General features: G+C 40.4%; 1 protein-coding gene across 1 annotated transcript in view; it reads left to right on the forward strand.

Annotated features, from left to right (window-relative positions):
* The first annotated feature begins 2096 nt into the window (after positions 1-2096).
* niban2b (niban apoptosis regulator 2b) overlaps positions 2097-22131 on the forward strand; it is a 28233-nt gene continuing 8198 nt past the window's right edge. The window contains exons 1-8 of the mRNA XM_046385675.1: positions 2097-2399; positions 12144-12274; positions 12412-12540; positions 12632-12737; positions 13710-13877; positions 19059-19174; positions 20677-20781; positions 21282-21444. Coding sequence (XP_046241631.1) covers positions 2345-2399; positions 12144-12274; positions 12412-12540; positions 12632-12737; positions 13710-13877; positions 19059-19174; positions 20677-20781; positions 21282-21444 — 973 coding nt within the window. The 5' untranslated portion in view covers positions 2097-2344. The remainder of the gene's footprint in view (positions 2400-12143; positions 12275-12411; positions 12541-12631; positions 12738-13709; positions 13878-19058; positions 19175-20676; positions 20782-21281; positions 21445-22131) is intronic.

Raw genomic sequence — 22131 nt, forward strand, 5'->3', positions numbered from 1 at the left:
ACATTTCCGTTCCCCTTGATTACAAAATAAAAGCATACAAATGGGAAAGTAGCATAGCTTCGCTGGTAGACACAGCAACAACAACAACAAAAAAAAAACGTAAATAATGTTAAATAAAATGTAAAAATAAACAGCACAAACACAATATTTGAGTTATAAGTTTATTGGGTGTTTTCAACAAGGAGACTGAAGTCTAATTTTAAACTGAACTCCAGTTGCCCCAATTTAAGCTCTTCTGCGCAAGATGACCTGGATGACTGAGAATGTACAAAGAAAAGACATATTGGGATCGGTATGTGTGACAAAATAAACCTGAGTCATCATACAGCTGCCATGACGTGACCTAATTACGGAAGCTGCATGACGTGGCTGCTGGTCCGAGATTTTGATGACTTCACCCCACTCTGGGTCTAACCACAAAACACTCAACACCAGCATACATGATACAGAGCCAGATTAGCACATGCACCTCAGTATGTAGCTGTCCGCAGCTGTTGCAATATAGGGACATACAACCTGACGTAAATCTGACGAGCTGAAAAGGAAAATATGTTATTTTGTACTTTCATTTCAAATCACAAAATAACACAAAAATAACAACAAACTGCTATACTTGGGACTTTTACTTTGAAGAAACATCACAACCGGAAACTGAATAATATTAAAGTCTAATTAAATTGATGAGGAATAACCAAAACACAAACAAAAGTAAATACATACGTGTTAAAATATACCTATCAGCACCTTTAATGAGGCAGCTGTTGGACGATGAAGTTCCGTTGCAACCGGGGTTAGAAACGCACACTGCAGCAGAGTGGGCACGAAAGAAGGTTGGTGTTTGTGTCCATCAGGGGGCAGCAGAGGAGAAGCAAACAGCGCATGGGCTCTTTAACCCAGAGGAGGAGAAAATCGCACTGTCCACTTTCCCTGAGCCATGTTTTGTTTACACATTCCTGCTGAAGGAGCCTGATTAATGACATCGAGAGAAACAACCAGGACACAGAAACCACGCGCTAACACGTGTAGACTTTTCAGAACTACATACTCTAAATGTGTGTGATTTGCTTAAAGAGATGCAGTTGTTTTGTGGTTTCCCCACTTTCCTACGGTCAGAAACTAATAAATGTTCGAGGTGTAGCCTGACGTTTGTCAGACAGCCAGCAATATAAAGCTATCTTTAAATCAATTGTTGTTCAATTGTTGAAAGTCTATGGGCTCGGATAACATACTCATGATCATGTTGAGTGAAAGCTAAGCAGGAGGGGTTCGGGTGGAGGCTGCAAGTTGGGGGCTTTTTTCAAGTTTCTTTGGCGAGTAGACACAATCTCAGACTTTGAAAACCCCTGCTGAACTCCAGCAACAAAAGAATGACCTGTGAACCCCAGGTGAGGTCTAGACTTTCATGATGTAGTGATATATCCTCTTATACTGACAATCTTTGGTTGATTTCTGGACTTTTAGAGCTAGTAACTGACTTTTGCAAATTTTTTTCTGATTTCTTCTTTTTCTGTGCCGTTAGTTTCCAACACAAAAACGTTCGTTCAGACAGAAACATTTCCACATCGACACAATGACCCTTCAGCCAACGGGATTTGGAAAAGGTGTGGTTCCATAGAAACTTCACCTTCGCAATAGTTGACTTGTGATGCGTTCAATATTATTTTTTATGTATCTGCTAGAAATGTCCTCGTGTTGACTAGCGATTTCTGCTGGTGACATTAGAATCGCTGAGTAAATTACAAAAAAGACTGCAATGCCAAAAAAAGTAGTTTTTTTTTAATTCACCTTAAACTGAGGTAAACAGCGTTTTCTGGAAGATGTTTCGTTAGATTAGTACACGATGACGTCTATTTATATGGGAATTTGAGAGTTTTAGCAACAACAACGATAATACTCACATCACATATATTTTATATTAAAATCATTTTGGGGGTCTGAATAAATTAAAATTATCCTACTTTTGGGCCAAATACATACATAGTATTAAATGATTAGGTGTTTCTTCAGTGTTTTTATTCGGGAGTTCGTGTCTGCCCATTTCCCCACTTGATGTGAACGCACCGCCGCAGGAAGGTGGGAGCTCGCCTTCTTTAAGAGGGTGTGTCTCTTTGAGAAATAGCCGTCAGTTTGAAACTTTGCCAGCTTTTTTTCGTCCCGCTACCTCCCTGGTTTCTGCCAGCGCCCGTTTCTCCTCCAAACTTCAGTCGGTTCACGTTATGTCGGAGAGGAGGTGAGAGGCTTTCTACAGGAGTGTACGTCTCGCCCCACGGAGTTTCCTGCGTTTGTCCTAAACACTAGTTAGAGACCAGTGGAGTCAGTTTGGAACTTTTGAGTTTCATCCACCATGGGGGACGTGATTTCCAGTCACCTGGATGAAGCCAAGCGGGAGATTATCACAGGTGAGGAGCGTTTTGTGGTTTGTGTGGTGGTTGCTGTGTTGGCGTTTTGGCACATGTGCGTTTTTACGCAGCGGTCCCAGGCTATATGAAAGATTCTGTATAATTTAAGAGAAATGAGATTGTGAGCCATTTTACCAGAATGCTAGAGTGATCTTGCTACTTCTTGTTGTTTTGCAGATTAAATGTGTCTTTTATATGCTTCTTTAATCATCATTCGTATCCACTGCAGTAAACATGAGGTTACTGTGGATGTAAGCAGGGCAGTGGCCAGCACTTACAAAACACTGGGTCGTAAATGTGATCACTCCTGCACCACCACCACCTCCTCTGCTTACCATTTTCATGACCCTAAAAGCACTGGTTTAGTTCGATGTTTCCTCTGTTTTTCCATTCATCTGTTAGATGACAAGTCAAGTTTTGTGCTCTTTTTCAAAATGTCCCCGAGTTTCCCCTATATGCTGTTCCCTAAGAGCTTTTCACTCTGTCAGATATTATTTTCATTTGAGGAAATGGTTGTAATTGTTAAACTTTCTTTGCTTTAAAATGGTCTTGAGTTGTCATCAGTCTTTCACTTATCAAGCTAAGAAAAGAACCCAGATTGTGCCCTTATCAACCCCAGCTCTTATAAAAGAACATTTGGCCTTGTTATTTGGCCTGTTAGAACTTGCTCGGTTAAGTCGAAGTCAGATCTGGAGCAGAGTGCACTGTAGCGGATAAGGTACAGTACAGTGTGTGCAGAAGAGAACATGAAATGCTAATCCTGACTGACTATCAAAGGCAGTCATCCAGATATGTCAGGACACATGAAACTTGTTGTAATTTTGGCTCTTTACTATTCATAAGTGTGGAACGAATGTGATCAGAGCTGCTGGACATAAACTTAACACAGGTTGCCAGGCTGTGATCAGCTGATGTGTCTGAAAATTTAAACTGACTCCTGCATATTAAAAAAAAGTCCCTCCTGGACTTTTCTGAGACTTAGTTTTAGGGTGGAATGTCAGGAAATTTTTAGTGCTGCTGTGATACATTTAATGAATACTGTGATATTTGGTACAGAGTGAAATATCTCTACTAGATAGATTGTCATATGTGTTCAGACATTAATGGTCCCCAGAGGTAAAATCCAACTCACACCATCAAACCCCTGTGAAGTGACTTGTTTTACTGTAAGAATTTGATCCTTTCAGTCTGATAACATCTGGAAAGTCTAGATGAATGGCACAGTTAAATCATTGTCAGTTCAGTATTTTAACATTTCATGATTACGTTGGAAAATAATTACTTCATCCCTTTCTAACTGATGGCCTCAATGGCCTTTACAGACCCTCCAGATCTACTGACCTTTCTGTGATAAGTTTCCAGCGTTGTAGTTCTTAGGAAAGAAAAAGCTATATTACAGACCAAGCATCATCTTTTAATACCCCGAGTGACCAATTCAGAGTGAGGTGCACACTCAATCAGATGTGGAATCTGAGGAATGCATGAAAAAGCATGTGTGTCCATGTGGCTGGATGGAAACCTCTTCTAGGCCTTGAGCTGCACAGCAAGCGCCACACAGTCTCTGCAGCCAAGTCGAGCCTAGCAGCTAGCAGGCTTCAAGGGAAGTGCCTGGATTTATCATTAAAACCCTCCACACACACATTGACTCACTTTGTTCATTCCTGATACATTCAGAAGGCGATAAACCGTTTTGCCAGAGATCAGAGTAGTAAAATGCATTTTGTGGACATGACTTCTTATCAGAGTTGAGGTTATCATGTTCACAGACATCTTCATTACTCAGTGCCATTGTATTAAAGTGGTGATTTATGGCCAGCTGATGATTGAGCCGCACCTCTGTTATCACACTAGAAAAGTCTTGCCTTGATTCCAGATAAGAATAACTGTGGGAATCCCTGAGCGGAGTCATATGTAACCAACTAGCAGCGTGTTCGACTTCCCTCATAACCTCCAGCATGAGGTCAGCATCGGAGGGAGATGTGGGGGTGTGTAGAGGGTGGGAACGACCCAGATCACATGGCTAACTTCTCATTTCCTCTTTGGAAACTGGCATGTGTGCACGTGTTCATTCAAGTCAGGCTTATGCATGTGCACATAAACATGAAGATGCTGCTTTGGGGACATTTATTGAAAACAGCTACTGAAAAGCAACCAGTCATTTGTAATTGTATTTATATTTGTACTGTCCTGAATTTTGATCTGAAATTGGTCATATATTCGCTAACCTTTTTTTTTTTTTTTTTTTTTAATAAAATTGCATATTTTTGGATATTTTTAATTTTCAAGAGAACAGAAGTCATTTCCCTTTTTTAGCCTGAATTCTGATTATGAAGTGTCACAGTCACAATAAGAAAATAACAAATGATCAAAATCATAAAATGAGTAAATACTTAAATGTAATTAACTGAAAGAAGTAATTTAACACTTTGTCAAACTGCTCTCTGAGCCACTGGTTCTCATTCATTTTGTTGAATTACCTTGTGACCTCTCAGCTTTATCGAGGAACCCCTTTTTGGGTCCTGACACATGGGCTCAGAACCACCGCTCTAACCGACTCTGTCTGTGTATGTATGCATATATTTATTTACTTATTTGCAAAAATCAAAGGGACCGTGAACTTCATAATTTAGGGAAAGGGCAATTATTAGCTGTCCATCAACGTCCAGTGCACGTTATTATAGCTAAAAAACAGGAACAAAAAAGAAAGAGTGACTGGTCAGGAGTGTAACTTGAGATGTACCCGAGACAACACCCATGGGTTTAGGTGCTCCAAATTTTATGGTCAGGGTTGTTTTTTTTTCTGTTTGTTTGGAAATTTCTAAAACACTATCTGACTCCCTATACAGAGTTCACTTCTGTAGTCATACATAAAGTAGTGCTGGCCTGGTCAGTGGGTGAGGGGTCAGGAAACAGGAAATCCTAACACTGCCTTTCTCCCTGGCTCTGTTATACTTAAAGGCTCTGGAGGGAGTGTTAGTTGGCCAACAGGCTGGCTCTCTGTGGCCTGGTGAGGTGTGGTACTCTCACCGTCAGCCCACACCCTATTCAGCACAGAGAGGCTTGTTTAAAACAGGTTCAGATAGCGGAAATACCTGCTGCCGATACCCCACAGTGCAACACATACACCTCTGTTGAAGGCAGAGTCGGTCTGAAGGTAGAAATGACCTCATGGGGTAAAGCTCAGTGAACAGTCACAGAATGTTTCTGGTGAGATTACATCACAATGAATCTTAAAGGAGGGTTGGTTTCATGAAACCTTGCTTGTTACTTCAGAAATATAAGCTAGCGTAACTAATATTTTAAGTTTAACTAAACTTGTAACACTACCACATAATGCTAAGTAGGTCAGCCTTCTGACTTTCCAAGATCGTGAAATAAAAACACCATTTATAAGTGTTGTACTGTACAGATTGAAACAGCACAGTCAACTAAAAAACAGTTTTCCTGAACAGGAAATGTGGGGTCCTAAGACAAATTTCAGACTGCCTTTAAAAATAGATGAAAATCAGTGAACATTGTATCCTGACAATATGTTATTGTCTTTGAATGTTACCACTGCAGCGAAGTCATTGGTGCAGGGATTTTCCTGAATAGGGAATGTTGTGGTGGGAAATTTTGGGCTGTCTGAACTAAACTGTCCCACTTTCTAGCTGCATATTTTGGCTAATTGGGATTCACACAAGAGCTGTAAAAACAATAATGACACATTATCACCTCGTAAAGTTGATAACAGTTGCTTATTGACACTCTTCTGAACATTCAGTTGGAGTCCATCATTTCCAATATTCATCTGTCTTTTAGTTCTGTTTTTGTTTCCCAAAATTTGTCTATTTTTCTACTAAATGCTACACGGACATCATCACAGACAAAAGGAGGAAGTTAAGATTTTCCTATCTCTGCATCTCCAACATGTGCACACTAATAAGATTTGAAAATAATGGTGCATCACACACTACACGATCTTATTAGATTATCTTATCTCAGAGAGCAATGAACCGCATCCTGTCATCTCTCTCGTGGTCTCAGGGGTAAGGAGATTTAAACAAAAAGGGGATCGACAAGGAGACGGCTTTAGTACGTAATACCTTGGAATGCTAGAATGTTCATATTGCTTTGCAGGACTATCTGCTCTGAATCCAGATACTGATGCTGACCGAGGTTTCAGACCAGATTTCTCATTTCTTTACGGTGAAGAGTTGGGAGTGGTCCCCAGTCATCACCCCATTTACTTTGTCTGCTTTAGGGTGAGGAGCAAGCTGTGTTCTGTGGGTTTGCAGATTTTTTTCACTAAAATCAGCTGGCCGATGCTACTGGAAACCAGATTAATGAGTGTGGGCCGGACAGGGATAATTCAGGCTCAGAATCAAAGTCAGCAGTTCGGCCTGCACACATTCACACATATATTTTGTACTTTATAGTATCTGATTTTAGTTTTACATGATTGACATAAGCTGAAATGTATTCAAGAAACATCCAAAATAGTCAGAGCCAAGTGTCTTAGTTAATGCACAATACCACAGAGTTTATGAACTGCAGCTCCTTAATTACAGTTACAGGAATATCAGGAAGATAATATACAGGAAGATCATTAAGATAATTTTTGTGCATTTTTCGTGTTTTTGTTTTCTTGGCATTTCCTCACGGTTCTGACTAGACTTGTTCATCATCATGAAGCTCTGAGTAACTAAACTACTTCCACCTGACAGAACAGAGAATACAGCTCTCTCCCACCCAACGCCACAAAAACAGTTTCTTCCTGATTGCAACTGGTCTTATAAACAGGGAGTGGGAACCTCACTGGTACTGACACACCCCAGCTCTATCATTTTATATTATACATATTGTTTAAATAATATGCAGGACTTACTATGTGTATTAGCAGCAGATTCCTTGTATGTAAAAACCTCATTCTGATTCCAAGTTCATGGGATCATACATAATGACTTCATTTGTATGGCTCATGCAAGTTTTTCCAATAGATTTAAGGGTTTCCTTTTGTGCCTTGCATCACATACTGATCAGCCCCGATAGTCTACCTTTCTGAGCCAGGAAAAAGCCTGGAGCAGAGCATGGAAGTTGTCCTGACAGGAACTCGCCAAAAACTGTTCCAGAGAAACTAAACTTAACTAAACCTCCTGCCCTGCCTCTAATTATGTCAGTAAACATGTTTAACTCTAACTAAATCTGCTTTCATTTGGTGCCTGAGATCCTTGCACACGCATAGCCACTGGGCTTGCTTCAGCTCTGGTGGGAACTCAGTCTAAATTTATGAGTCAGACTATGGGTCTATCTCAGTGGAATGTTTTTGTTAAGGCACCAAGGAGAAATGAGGAGGAGGTGGGCGGTTTTCTCATGTGAGTCTATTGAATAGCAGTCTCTGAACTCTCAAGTCAGCTCAGTGATCGGATCTCTATGATCAAGACATCCAGAAGTTGTTGAAGTAAGGTCAAGACGAGCTGCCATGTAAATACAATGCAGTGATGCTTGGATCAGATTACCACGGTGATGTAAGACAACACAGTAGTCATCATCATTAGAGCTGATGGCTGCCCTCAGCACTGCAGAGGCCCCCAAGACAATTAGTCTGCTAGCAGGCTGCAGCACAACAAAGAATCAGCTTGACTCAAAGCAGCAGCTCATACAGCTCCCTGTTATATTCTTACAGCTTCTGAATCTGACATACATTTGCTAAAAACAACTTTCTTGCGTCTATTGTGAATTGGAAAAAAAATGCATGGAAACAATGGAGATTTCTGGATAACTTCATAGGTTTATGTATTTGCCATCAGTTTTAATTGTTTTCACTTTCTTCCTGAGAAAGAATCTTTTCTCGCAGTAACTTTCAGCAAAGCACAACATCATAGTTACAGAATTCCTCCAAAGATTTCCAGAATCAGAAAATGTACAGATTTAAACAGCTAAAAGTTAATTGCTTTCATCAGTTCTGTACAAAGCATGCATTTTAGCATCAGCTCACTGTTAGCCCACACTGACTTAAATTTAAAGGTTCATTGGGAATGCTTATCTCTGACAAAATATTCTAAACTCAAGTTTCACCTTTCAAAAGCATCCAGTGGCCTTTTTTGGAAATGGAACTTGCTCGGGTGTTATATTGTAGTTGTTGGAGCTACATAGTCTGAAAAGTGAAGCCAGTGCAGAACTGACTTAAATCTGCATTCATTCTGAGCACCAGCAGGGGAGACGTCACTGGTTTCAAAAAGAACTCTAATTGTTTGTAAGCTTATGAGAAATAACCTGACTTCTCACTTGATTTAGTACCTCAGTAAACTAAATTTCCTCATGAGATGATGGTATCAGTAACTAGTAACTAAAGTCTTCTGTAACACAACATGATGTTGTTTTTGTAAATTATGGTCCCATTTACAGAAAAATAGACTCCAAAGCAGGGTTTGCGTGAGGATATGGCTACCCTGTGATTGGCAAGTCCCTACTACAGCATGTCCTGAAGTTCTCAGTCAGATCCAGTCAGGGTAGAAGTAAAGTAGTGCGTATCCTCTCCAACTCCACTCTCTCCTCCATTATTTATTATACAGTCTTTGTTTCTCACTGAAATGCTCATTACAATCATACTTAATTTCCCTTTATTAAATTTTTGTAATTGCGTACTTGTAACATTGACTGTCACCAAAGAACCAGATATTTTCTAACCTAAGGTACATCACATTGCATTTGTAGAGTCTGCAGGTATGGGTTTAAGCTTAAGCTTTCTGAATAGGCCCTGCCAGCAATGCCTGGTAAGAGATACTTACTAGGAATTGCTGGTAGGGCCTATTCAGCAACACCCAGTAAGAAATACTTAAAATAGTCATCACATATCCTCACATTGTTTTGAGAAGGAACTTTATTGTAGCTTCTCTCTTTTGGCCATGAATTCTGCCTAATCAGGAAATTTCTCAGTTGGTAAGGGGATGGTCAGCACAAATACTGAAAAGTTTGCTGATGTGTACTCATGCATCTAGGACGGTCAAATAATGACAACATCATCTTTGAGTGTAGCTCCTGCTCTTGTTTGAAATGAATGAGGTCTTTGATTCCCCTGTTGTCTGATGGATGCGGTCTGGTTGTCACATGATGAGGCTTAGCAGCTTTTGAACAAGAAGCACGTCCACCGTGGTGTGTTTCAAAGCAACCGCTTTGAAGCAATTGCTGTCAGTCTTGCCAGATGGATGCAACTGAAGACCAAGGTTTGGCTGACTGTTTAAACGCTGCTACTTGTTACAAGTATTAGCTCTGGTCTGAGTCTTTGAGGCTGGGCTTTCACAATAATAAGGACACTAAAGCAGTTTAAGTCAGGGTCAGGGTGGAGGGGAGACAGCATCAGCTTTCTCATGTGTAGTCATGATCATATGGTGCTTAGTATAGTGTGACTAAGATGAGTGTCAAACATGTACAGATGATTCCATTGTTTCATTCTGCTGTGGGTTTTAAATGAGTCACTGCTGACTGTGTCCCAGCTCCTCCCATCCAAAAGGTGGGAGTAAATTAAAAATGAGCATTACAGCATGATGTTTTGTGTTGCGTCAGTCCACAGTGAGCAGCTGTCACACTGTCAAATGCTCAACGCTAGCATTAAGTGCATGCTTAGATTCATAATTAGATATTTCAGAGTTTGATTTTATATCAAATTGTTTATTCAATATTCATTCCTGCATGCACTGTAAGAAGGACAGGAATCACATCACTTTAATCAATTGAAAGTGAAGTGTAGGTCAAGCTGAAAAGAGTGAATAATTCAACAGCAGCTGTGTGATTATGATGATAGAAAGTTCACAACCTAGCCGAGAGCGACATACAGAGCGATTTGCACTTGGAGCAATGCTGGATTCTGGTCACATCATGTCATTCACACTGGTTCCATTGAAGTGTAATTATTTTGTCGGAAATGTAGAAATTTGTGTGGGAAAATACACACCTACGTGTTTTTATGTATTTGTAGAACTACGTAAGTGTCATCCAAGCAAACGGTACATGCAAGGAAAGAGCCAAGTAATCACAAATGGTAAATGTAAATTATGGTGCTGGACTTTCTGTTGGCATACCCCCACTCGTCTCTCCATCTCTCATTATCCTAGCTAAGGGTCACATTCCTCTTGGGACTTCCTGTCTAAAAGGCTGGTTACCCAGAAAGCAGTTCCCTTGTGCTCTTCCATAGCCATGTGCCTGTGCAGGAGCTAAGGCACAATAAGTCACACAAACTTTCAAGGAATAAAAGTCTTTGTTGACCTCGGACACAAAAGCACCTATGTAGATGTGACACACTCTGTTGGTGACTTTTGTCATGAAGTCATACTTACTTTGTGGTGGAATGCAGAGGAGGCGATGACTGACTCATACAGATGTTACGTGAAGGAGAAACGGTTGATTCTCTTCACCAGGATGTTTATCCAAGATAGTTTGCCTTAATCATTACAGTTTAAACAATGATGCCAGGCACATTTCACCTGTATCCAGCCAGTATAATCCAAAATTTTGACCTGCAGTGACTCTAACTGTTTCAGGGACTCTATGTGCTGGCTAAACTGTTGGTGAATGAAGCAAAACTGTACGTTCTCTGGGTCATTTCCCTTTTCATATAAAGAGTTGCTCATAATGATGTCTGGCTACTTTCCTAATACTTTTGCCAGAAAGCTTAATTATATACTTCTTGCATTAACCCAAATGCAAAAACATAATTCATTACCACAATGGAGAGCAGATGGGATCAAATAGGTCTTCCACCCAGCCCAAATGGAATTCCCTTTCACTAAAAATGGTTGTATCTGATTCTACTGGTGATTTTATGTTGGAAACTTCCATGCAGAACTTCTTTCCAATGGTTCATCCAGTCCAACTCAAGCAGTTGGTCCAACTCAACCAACTTAAGCAGTTTTTTTGCATCATTTATCCAGATTTGGATCCAGCCTCTGCCTCAATGAGCAGACCATTCCCTGGATTCCTGTGTAACTAGCCCTTGATATATAGCTAATAGCACAGCTGTTCTGAAACGATCCACATTGATTGATTGGTTTTGAGTTTATCAAGACATTTTAATGACTCAACATTAGTTGTATGTCCCCAATACATCTCTGACTCTTTGTTTTGTACCCCACCGTCCTCCCTGACCACTAACTGTCAGAAAGAATTGCTCCATAACAACCTGGACCTGTCTCCTGATGCACACCTTTGTGATCAGGCAAACCAAGAAGTAGCTTGATCTGATAAATAACACATGTAACAAAATAATTCAAGCATAGTGGTCCATGTACATGTAATTGTACATTAATTGTAAATGTATTTTTTTGGACCAAATAGTGTGTACAGTAGAATCACTTCATAGTGAGCAGCAGTCAGTGGACACCCAAAGAAAGAGCAAGGAGAGTATTTGCATCCAACACTGCCACCAGTGCATCTTTGAACAGAGACTGAGAGCCTATAGTGACAAGGCTTGTCCCTCACCCATTCTACAGCCATTACATTGTGCAATCAACATTTCTTTCATACTGATAGGTTAAAGCAAAAACGTGTCAATTGTCAGTTTAAATTGTAAATAAGGTAGTGTTTGTTGATGAGAAAGTGAACAAATCTGTTTTTTTGTTTTCCAGTATGTCCTTTCAGGCCTAAATTGTAATTGTGTTTCAAATTCACTTTGCAACACAGTGAGCTTTGCAGTCATTGGCACATTCCTTGTGTAAATATGAACAGCTCCACTACTGTCCTAACGTTGTCTGTATGTGTGTGTTTCAGCTCAGACCGGGGAGGTGATGGGGGAGTTTGGGCGTATGTATGAGCAGCAGTATGCAGTGGCTCTCTTTAACAAAGTTCGCTTTGACATAGAAGGAGGAGGTGGCCCTCAACCCCAACTACTACACCGCAAGGTAAAATACCCTCTTCCACCTCTCTGAGACCCAACTCAGACTCCATACTCTGCTTTAACTCAGTAGAAAGAACTTGCCAAAACACTTCACACTTCTTTCAGGAAAACTCTTAAACCTGCCCCTCTTTTGACCCACAGATTCCTCTGGAGAACAAGTCCATCTTCTCTGGCTCACTCTTTCAGTATCTGGAGGAGAATAAGAAGTGGAGGAACCGCTTCCTGTTTGTCCCAGACTCGTACAACATCAACTATTACGACAATAAAGCAGTTAGGGGAAATAAAACTGTCCAGGACATTTCAGATGATGGTTTGATGCACCGTTTAACACATTAACTGTGCTCTCTGTCTTAACTGCCAGTCCTATGACAGACGCCTCCATCCCAAAGGAACCATCAACTGTGCCGGCTACAAAGTGCTGACATCTATCGAGCAGTACCTGGAACTGATCAGCAGCAGCCTGCCAGGTGAGAAGGAAGATGGGAAGGGACGTGGGAGAGGAAACCAGAGCCTCAAGCTGCAAAAAACCCTCCTGATAATTTTAAACAGGGTTTTTTTTTATTATTTCACTTTTTATTGCCAGAAGTCTATGAAAAAGTTGCCTTTATTTTCAAATAGTTGTTGTACTTGGGGAAAAGCCTCTGAGCTTATCAGCAACCAACCACAGGGCACTAAAATTAAAAAGAAATAATTACCATTTATATATGGTGTGGTTGATATGGTGTGTAAAAGGGCCCACAGTGAGACAGCTCACCTAAATGTCATATTTAATCCTTTAACCATGAGAGCAAACGGGCTGTGTCTGAACCTGCCAGAGGCTGTTCGGAACACCCTGATGTTGTGTCTGTAAATCAGTTTTGCTTACATGGAAGTAGTAAGCAGCAGCAATGTCAATGTCCGATTATTACAGGCATCACTGTTATATACAGCCAACTTTCTTTTGGCTGCACCTTTACAGCACTTGAATCACTGCTGTGATATGTAGGAACAGAGTTATGCAGCTGATGGGGTTAGCCTTGCTAGCACAAATGCTAAGAAAAACTATTCTGCTTGCACATTTACAAAGATAAATGCACTGCAGCTTAAGAAATACAAACAGACAAAACACAAACAGTATTGGTTTTGTATTCGCAGTGCTTGTGTTGTCAAATGAATGTTTTCTTCATTTAGTTGTGTTTTGTGTATTGGCATATATTTTCTTGAGTTGTAGCTCGCTTGCAGTTGCAATTCATCACTGAATACTAAAGACTTTAGCTTTGCTTTAGCTCAAAACTTGCTTTAGTCACATTGGACCTGCTGAAGTGTACATTAGCCTGTTTAAGCTCATGTTAAGACGTTGTGCATTTAACAGACCTGTGGTATGCTGTGTGTTTCAGAAGACATGCAGAAAGGTCAAACTAATTGCTCAGTGTGCTTGTGTTGTGTCATTTTTTTTCCAGGTGTGAAAGCCAAGGAGGGAAGTTCACCCTTCCTAAAATGTGCCACCCAATTCCCTCTGATCCTCTGGCACCCTTACGCCCGTCACTACTACTTCTGTGTGGCGACAGAGAAAGAGCAGCAGAAGTGGCACGCTGTCCTCCAAGACTGTGTCAGACACACCAATGATGGTGAGTTCTGCTATCTAATGACCGATACAAATTCCTGCACAAACACAGGCTTAGAAATGCACAGCACTATAATCCTAAGTTTATATGATGATTGTCACATAAACCATATTCTTACAGTATGGTGGTCATTGTACTAATGCTCCCAACCAACTAATTGTTGGTTATTTACTGATGTTATTCATTGCGTATGCATGACATACAATGTCAAACAAATAAATATTAAAGTCACCAAGACAGATCAGCCTATCCTGATGCTCTTTGGCAGGTTCCTGGGAATAGATATGAAATCATGTCCTTTTGATTTAGTCTGTCCAGGGCTTGAAATTGAAGAGAGCGAATCAAAGCCTCCCTACAAGTGGCCTCTAAAACAGTCTGTGAGACTGAATATCTGTGGCTTAAATATATTGGGAAAAATCCTCTGTTCCTTTGCCTCATTTGCAAGAATGCCCTAATCCTGGATCCCTCCCTTCAGGGGTCTGTATTTATCACTAAAGCAGTTGATTCATGTTGAAAAGATCTTCTTGAAAATCAGTATCACCTTTCTGCCCCCTTTCACAAACCTGTATTACATAATAATACCTGATGATGCAACAGTTCCCTTGAATTAGCAGGTCTCTTCAAGATTTCTTACCTGTTCTGCCCCAGTATTGTTTCACTTTTATTCAGTGTATCATTACTTTGTACTTTGTTTGCTTTTTGACTTGTGGAGCAGCTCAGTCACAGTGCTTTATCCAGCCCCTCTCCATCATGAAGTGATGTGTTTTGGGAAACATTCCTGAAAGAAATATTTTGGATGCACTTTTTTTGCACTCTTGCATCAGAAATGATGTGCTGAGTGTATTGACCAAACTTGGTTAGAAAGCAAGAGCACCCCCTGCAGTTATCCTGCTACTGAGCAGTAGCCCGTTGTCTACTGCTCTATCAAAAGTCATAGATGTTATCTAGAGCATGAATCTACTTGCTTTTAACCATGCATTTACATGAGCTTGATGGCTACACCATGGATCCCGCATTCCTTTGGAGCATTGGTTGCAGTGAAGCAACCAACGCTACAGTTTTGGTGCAGTAGCAGCAGCGTGTTCTGAACAAATACAACTATGGTGAAACCTGTTTTAAAAAAGTAAACTAAAGTAGTTGTTCTCACGTAGTATCGCTTCTTCTGTAGATCTCAGAAATAAAAATACAGTAGCTCCCTTGGGTAGTGCCATGTTTGCTATGTTGTGGAAAATCTCATGTTCTCTGGGAGGATATTCATGTGTCAACCTTGGCTGATTCTAGCGCAGATATGACACAACCAGTGTTTCATATCTGTTCCTTTGTATTTCTCATTTGGCATCCTCCACTGTGGTTTGCGGTCCACTAATATATGTTTGTCTGCAGCAGGTGAGTGCTGTCAAGCTATCAACTCAAAGTCTAAAAAATAAAGTTGACTCTTGATGTAATCTCCGACATAATAGTTTAGAAAGGTTATAGGTGACCTTACTGTTACAGGGGAAAGAATCCCAGACTTGGGTGTTGGTGTGTGGACTTCTCTGCTGCATGTACTGCTGCCACATCAGAGGTGAACGTGAAGCTGGCATAGGACTGCAAGTGGAAATAAGAGTAAATACATCATGGCGTCATGCCATGATGTATTTACCTGGTTGCCATGGGGCTCAGCTCAGATTAAGAGGTAGGACCCAGGAGGAACCTATCACAAATAACAGTAGCTTTGTTCTAACTTCACCTTTGCTGTTTACTTTAGCAGAGGCTTCATTAACTGACAGATGCTACACTTTATCCACCAAACCTGCACTTACATTCTCAGACACACAACTGGTATTTACTGAAGGGTGGAAACAGATAGGGACAAATAGGTGTTTGGGACTGTATGCGGTGTGTGTTAATAAATCAGTGCAGAGTGTAGATTACCAGGTACAGCTGTGCTGCAATGCAAGCAGCATTTTTATGTGAGGTGTACACAGAAAAGGCCAGCGGAACTGCATAAGTGACATTCTGCAGTTTCTTAAAATTAGATACTGTGATTCAGGAAGTTTACCCATCCAGCACTCAGAAGATCATCTTTAGTGTCAGGCTTTAAGCATCCTCCAATGTAAACACATGCATATCAATACGAGAGGATCACAATAAGTGTGCAACATGATGTACTTTACAACGTAAGAAAGTCAGAAGAAGAAGAATCAGTTTTTTATTGACAGTATATATATTTTTTACATACACACACTGAATTCGTCTTCTGCATTTGACCCATCCTTAGTTGGACACACTCATGTAACACCCAGCAAATTACATGCAGTGAAACACACACAGGAGCAGTGGGCAGCATCAAGCGGTTGTCAGTGTACCAAACCCTCCTATTTTTTTCTTTTTTTGAGTTAGTTTGTTTGAATGTATTTTGTGGGACTCAAAGCTCCCCTGGCCTCAGCTTGGCATGGATTTGAGTGCCATCACAGTCACTTTTTAAACCAGCTCATCATGTCATGAATCAGTGTGCAGTTTACACAAAATGTAATGCAGCTATGGCAGTGAGTCTGATGTAGTGCTCAGTGCGGCATGGTGACGTGAATAGCTTACTTAGTAACCGAGAGATTTGATGGCAGTGCCAGAGGCCGGGAGTAGTTTTTATAGTGGCATAACAACAGCACATTGTTTAGACTGCTCTGTGTCCAAGTCTGCTTTCTATCAGTATTTCATTTCTTTAGTGTGTCCAGCTCTGACTGTTTCTTTTTTGTGTTTATTTGGCTGTGTTTTCCTTCATGTCTATTAAACATAATCCTTCTGTGATCTTTGAAATATAGTAGGAACAGAAAGTTTCAAACTTTTAACTACTTCAGTTTTATTATCATTTCAAATTTGAATATGAAAACCAGGAACAAATACTAATTAATACTACTAAAGCAAAATTTTAATTTGTAATTTTTTTAGATTTTCTCACCTCAGAAGAAAGTTTTTATTTACTGCCTAAGGCAGCAATGCCCGGCATTGATTGCTAAGTCAGTGCAAGCTGTGAGGGCTGAGAACCTGAAAGAGGAAACGGCACTAATAGTTAACATGCCTGAGCTCTGACATGGGCCAGCAACGTGATGAATGACCCCATATGTTCTCTATGTGCCACATAGAGCAACACTTCAGAGACCTGCACTGGCTTTCCAACAGCTCTGTTAAAAAACTCAAGGTGTGGGAGCACCAGTCTTACCCCAGTTCAACAAGCCATTCTTCTGACACAGAGGATCAGTCAGTGTGTAATGGTGTAACGAAGGGCAGAAGGGCACCATCGTTTCTGCGCAGTTTCCTGTTGTCTACAGTTAAGCAAATTGAACACAAATTTATTTAGTAATATATTTTTAGTTGAAAACAGTACTAGCAGTCATTCACAGGCTCCAGCTCATCAAATGTGAAGGGTTGCTGCTTTGCTCTCTTCTAAATCTCGTTAACTGAATGTCTTTGGCTTTTGGAATGTTGCAAGCAATTTGTGAACTCCACTGTGGGCTCTCGAAAACAATGAGCTTTTTCTGACATTTTATAGCTGGTTAATTAAAACAGCAGAGGTATTGACACAGTTCTCCTCTACAAGCCTCAGAATTTGTTAATTAATGCAGAACCCTGCTAAAGGCTCTTCTTGTTAGGGCAAGTAAAGCAATTTAATGATCTATATTCTCAACAAACTGACACACAGTAAGCCTCATGGGACTTTCAGAGCCCGTGGGAGTTCAGGGAGCTGGACCTGGCCAATAATCCAGCCTAAAGAAGGAGAAACACAGATTAAAATGCTTCTCCAATCTTTAAAGCATTGGAGTCTGGGAAATAAGTGTTCTTTCTGTGTGTTTAACTGGAGATGTCAGGTCATTGTGTTAACCATCCAGTCTGCTCTCTGTGCTGTTTAGTGCTGGGTAAAGAAGAGGTACACTGACACCAAGGTCAAAGATAAAAATCTGCTTTCATCAGCATTGGTTGTTTCTTCGGTGTTTTTTTTAAATGACTTTTTTCCGTCTCAGATTTCTGGCATTTTGACTGAGGTTTCAGTGCAAATTGAAAAATCATATAAAATAAGTAGATAAGCATATACCCACTAGAATCATGATTTCACACTTTCACTAAGTAATTTCACTACTACTGTAGATGGAACTGTGTAGGTACAGTCAGATAAACTCATCTTTATTTTCTCCATCTGTTAGTAAAGATAAAGACCATTTCCAAGAGGGGGTTATTATTTTGACTTTTTGCTCATGAAGGAATTTCAAACAAACCAAAAAGTGGAATTTCCAGTCCCCTCTTCCATATGGTCTTTGGACTTCCTGTCCGTGCTGCTACAAGGAACTCATCACTGCCCTCCCCCATACATTCTGTCATAGGTGGGAGTTCTCATACACTGTCCAACAAAGTTGAAACATTATTTCAGCTTTTTCTTCCATCACAGCACTTGGTGTTATCATGTTTTTTGGTTTGGACCAGATTTTCATTTTCTTTGGAAGCTAGACAGCTTGAGGAATGTGGCAAAGTTTCACTTCTTTTTCTGGAGGCCCTGTTTTTCTCACGCACTATTTGACTTTGGTGTTCACTACTGCCAAGCTAGAACAGTGTGCGAACACGCACACACACACACACACACACGGACACACACACACACACACAGCTGTTTGTATTTTGCCATAGCATTGTCAGCTCACTTGTTTTGGTTTTATGGACTACAGTTTTACTGTTTCGGTTCAGCCTCTGTGCTCTCATCAGCACCATTTTCAGCAGCAGGTGGCGGCTGCCTTCACTCAAATAGCTCTGATAATCCCACTGTTGAGCACTTAACAAGCTGGTGAAGAACCAAATTAGAGCTAACGTCAGTGTTGTGTCCATGTTTGCAAGCCTTTGCTTAGCCAATAAGCCTTTTCACACTAGAAGTCTTTATTTGTTAGAGCAGATAGAGGTGCTACTTATAACATTAACAATGGCTCAGTTTTTTCCCAGCAAGTCTCGACAGATGACATGTCAGTGAGGCAGCCATCATTTTATTTCATTATTTATGTCTGTGTTATTTCTATTGTGTCAAAATATGGTCTATCTAAAGGTCCTGTTGTAATACCTGGATACAAAATGGAAGTTACTGGCATTCATGTTTTTTGTTTTTGAATTTCAGTACTTTCTTTCAAAGTGCCAGTTTGCTAACAGCTATGAATTTTCCCATCCCAGGTTTGTCAGAGGAGAATAAGGTCCAAACCCCAGCCTTTACTGATGCAGTTCGACTCTACCGCCAAGCTCAAGGGAACTATGGCACCTGGGAGATGATGTGTGGTGTACCATCGCAGGTATGCATGTCAGTAGTAGTAACATGTATCATCGTCCTCTTGTCTGTTGGCATCTGCCTTTTCTTTTAAAGTTGGAATATCATCATTCCCACTGAAACAAGGCTTGGTAATGGTAAAGCAAAAATATGACTCCCAACCATGGGTAACCATGGGTATCAGAGGTATGTCATGTAAACAGATTCTGCATATTCCTGCCTTAATCCGATGAGTTCACCATGTAAATATGGTGGGACTGTGTACAGTCTCCTGTGTTGTTATTCATGGTTTTTGTTCCCTGAACGGTGATTAGAATGCTATACCATCCTGCAGGCGTGGCCCAGGTTTCTGTACCTCCAGCACTGAACAGGTTTTTCTGGATGCTGCGAACCCATAGACATCACATTGTTGACACGATATGGAAACAGACACAAGAGATTTTCCAGCTTTTTAATGGTTGTTGCACCTGAAAATTAAAAAGGATTTATTTTCTTTTTATACCAGCAAAAAATGTTCATGGGAGTAGGGCCACCTTAAGAATTAATATACTGTAGTAATTAGTACCCAATTTCCCCCAGGGATCAATAAAGTATTGTGATTCTGATTCTGAGTTATTTAGTGGCCCCTGGCTGGTGTGAATTTCCCACTGTAAACCTCCTCTCCCATGGTCAGCTAAATGAAATTACAGAAGCTGTGTTCTCCAGTAGTTCACTGCAGTAGGATAGCTTCTTTTCTGAGTGAAGTTCATTGTTGCAGCTGTGCTGTAGTGTTTGACAATGTAACTTTAGGTTATTTGCATAATCCCGGTTCTCTGATTAATATGAGTGAGATGTCTCACTATGGGATGCACGCCTCAATGCAGACCTCAGAAGCATCAATCTCATTACGCCAATCCTGATTGGCTGGTGAAACGTGTCCGTCCGCCCCAGGTAGCACCATCTACCTTAAATAGTTCATGCGGACGACAACACGTTATTCAAGTCTGCAGTGTTTTCAGGAGCGTGTAATCCTTATTTCAACAATTTAACAGCTGAGTATAGATGAGTACACTACAGTCAGGCAGTAAATTGATATTTTGGTATTGAAATATTTATTTTAAAACATCACAGTATTTTTATTTATAGCCCAGTGATAAGTCATGTCTGGTAATTCATCCACAGCTATCATAATATTGTATATACTAGGGCTTCAGGGTATTTACTTTTTTAGCAAATCGAATTGAATGTTGCATTGGATCTACTGTCGATTCTGACCACAAACAGATCTAACCAGATCCTGTTTGATTGGGGTATGCAGAGACTGTGGTGTGTGTGTGTGTTTGTATGTGTATGTGCAGGCTACATTAGCCACTACTAACTTAACACACCCACAACTACTCTAAACTGTCAGAGATAGAATTGCATCGTGGGCGTCAGTGTTTTAACAAGGAGGCAGAATGCATGGAATATAAATGATTATGTCCTCTGGTTCTTCTGCATTGATTTTGAGTCACTACACATGCATGTGTGTGTTTTGTTTTCCTTTAGATCCTGTCTAACTTGGTGATGGAGGGCCTCCTCCCTGTGCTGAGGGAGCTCATCTCCCCACGCCTCAAAGGCAAACTACACGAGAGGCAGAGGAACTGGATGTTGGTAAGAAACATTACAGTTACATTAATTTCAAACCCTCAGCAGCTGATGCTTTTCTTAATCATCTTAAATGTCCAGTATGTACTGGTTAGTGGTGTCTAGTGGTGCGGGTGCATGTTGTAGCCAGCTGAATACCCCTCGTCTGTTGTGGCCGCTCCCTCTGTAGGCATAAAAGGCCCATTCTAAGGTAACAAAGATGCAACGATTCTAACCTTAACGACAACATAATTGTGGTTATTATTTTCCTTTTCTACCAATTGATCCCCATAAATCCTACACAGCGGACCTTCAATTAAAAAAAAATACAGGAAATAATAATTCTTAGTAAATTAAATTTCCCATAGATTTTAGTCTTCATTGGAGGGGAAAGCATCAGAAACAGCATTTACGTCAGAGAATATAAAATAATTCTAGTAATAATAATCACTGTTTGAAACCCTTGACTGACTGCAAAGACAACCAGGATGGTTCCATTTTCATATGTGCATTTCTTCTGTGTGTAGATTGGTGATGCTGTATACAGCCTGGTGCAGGGGCAGTGCCAGGCTCAGTATGAAGCTCTAGTGCAGAAGTGTGAGGCGGCCCGCTCCACTCTGGAGGCCTCCATACGAACAGACATGGACCAGATCATCACCTCCAAGGAGCATGTCACCAACAAGATCAGAGGTTAGCGAGAGAGCAAGCATAATTTTTTAAGTTTTTGCTTTTTACCTGAATCATTAACTCATTGTACGCTGTTAAATGAAACATGGAGTTGAGCGTGTGCCACCAGAGTGATCACAGATTTACAGATTTATTTATAATTTAAAGCCACAATAAGGAAATTTAATTCATCATCTTGTTTTAGTTTGAGTTTATTGTTTAAATGCAGCTTGAATTAGCAAATTTACAATTGTTTCTTTAAATGTATCGTATTTTTGAACGAAATTAAAAACTAAGGAAATATTATTCCAATAGCACACTTCAGACTTGCAGTCTGCCTTTCATGAGCAACTATGCATACTAATAATTTCCTGTACTGCATTGTTCTTGTTAAAATTTTCTATCATTACTGCAACAGTTAATTACTTTTAATCAGAGACATCAGAGAGCATTATGTGTGTTGTGAATCTAGTCATAAATTATGAGTGCATCATAAGACCCCATGAATGGCACCATACTGCACTGTAGATGTGGTTTTCATAGAAAGTCCTACCTAAAATTCTAACAAATAATGTCTGTCTTGCAGACAGTTGAGACGCGTTTACCTTCCCTGCAAACACACAGTGACTGAACATGTACACACAGAATTATCTTACACCTTCCTGTGAGCCACTGATGATTTACACTCAGTTTAAGCACCATGTTCCACAA

Source organism: Scatophagus argus, chromosome 4 (genome assembly GCF_020382885.2).
Source record: "Scatophagus argus isolate fScaArg1 chromosome 4, fScaArg1.pri, whole genome shotgun sequence".
Taxonomy (NCBI): Eukaryota; Metazoa; Chordata; class Actinopteri; family Scatophagidae; genus Scatophagus; species Scatophagus argus.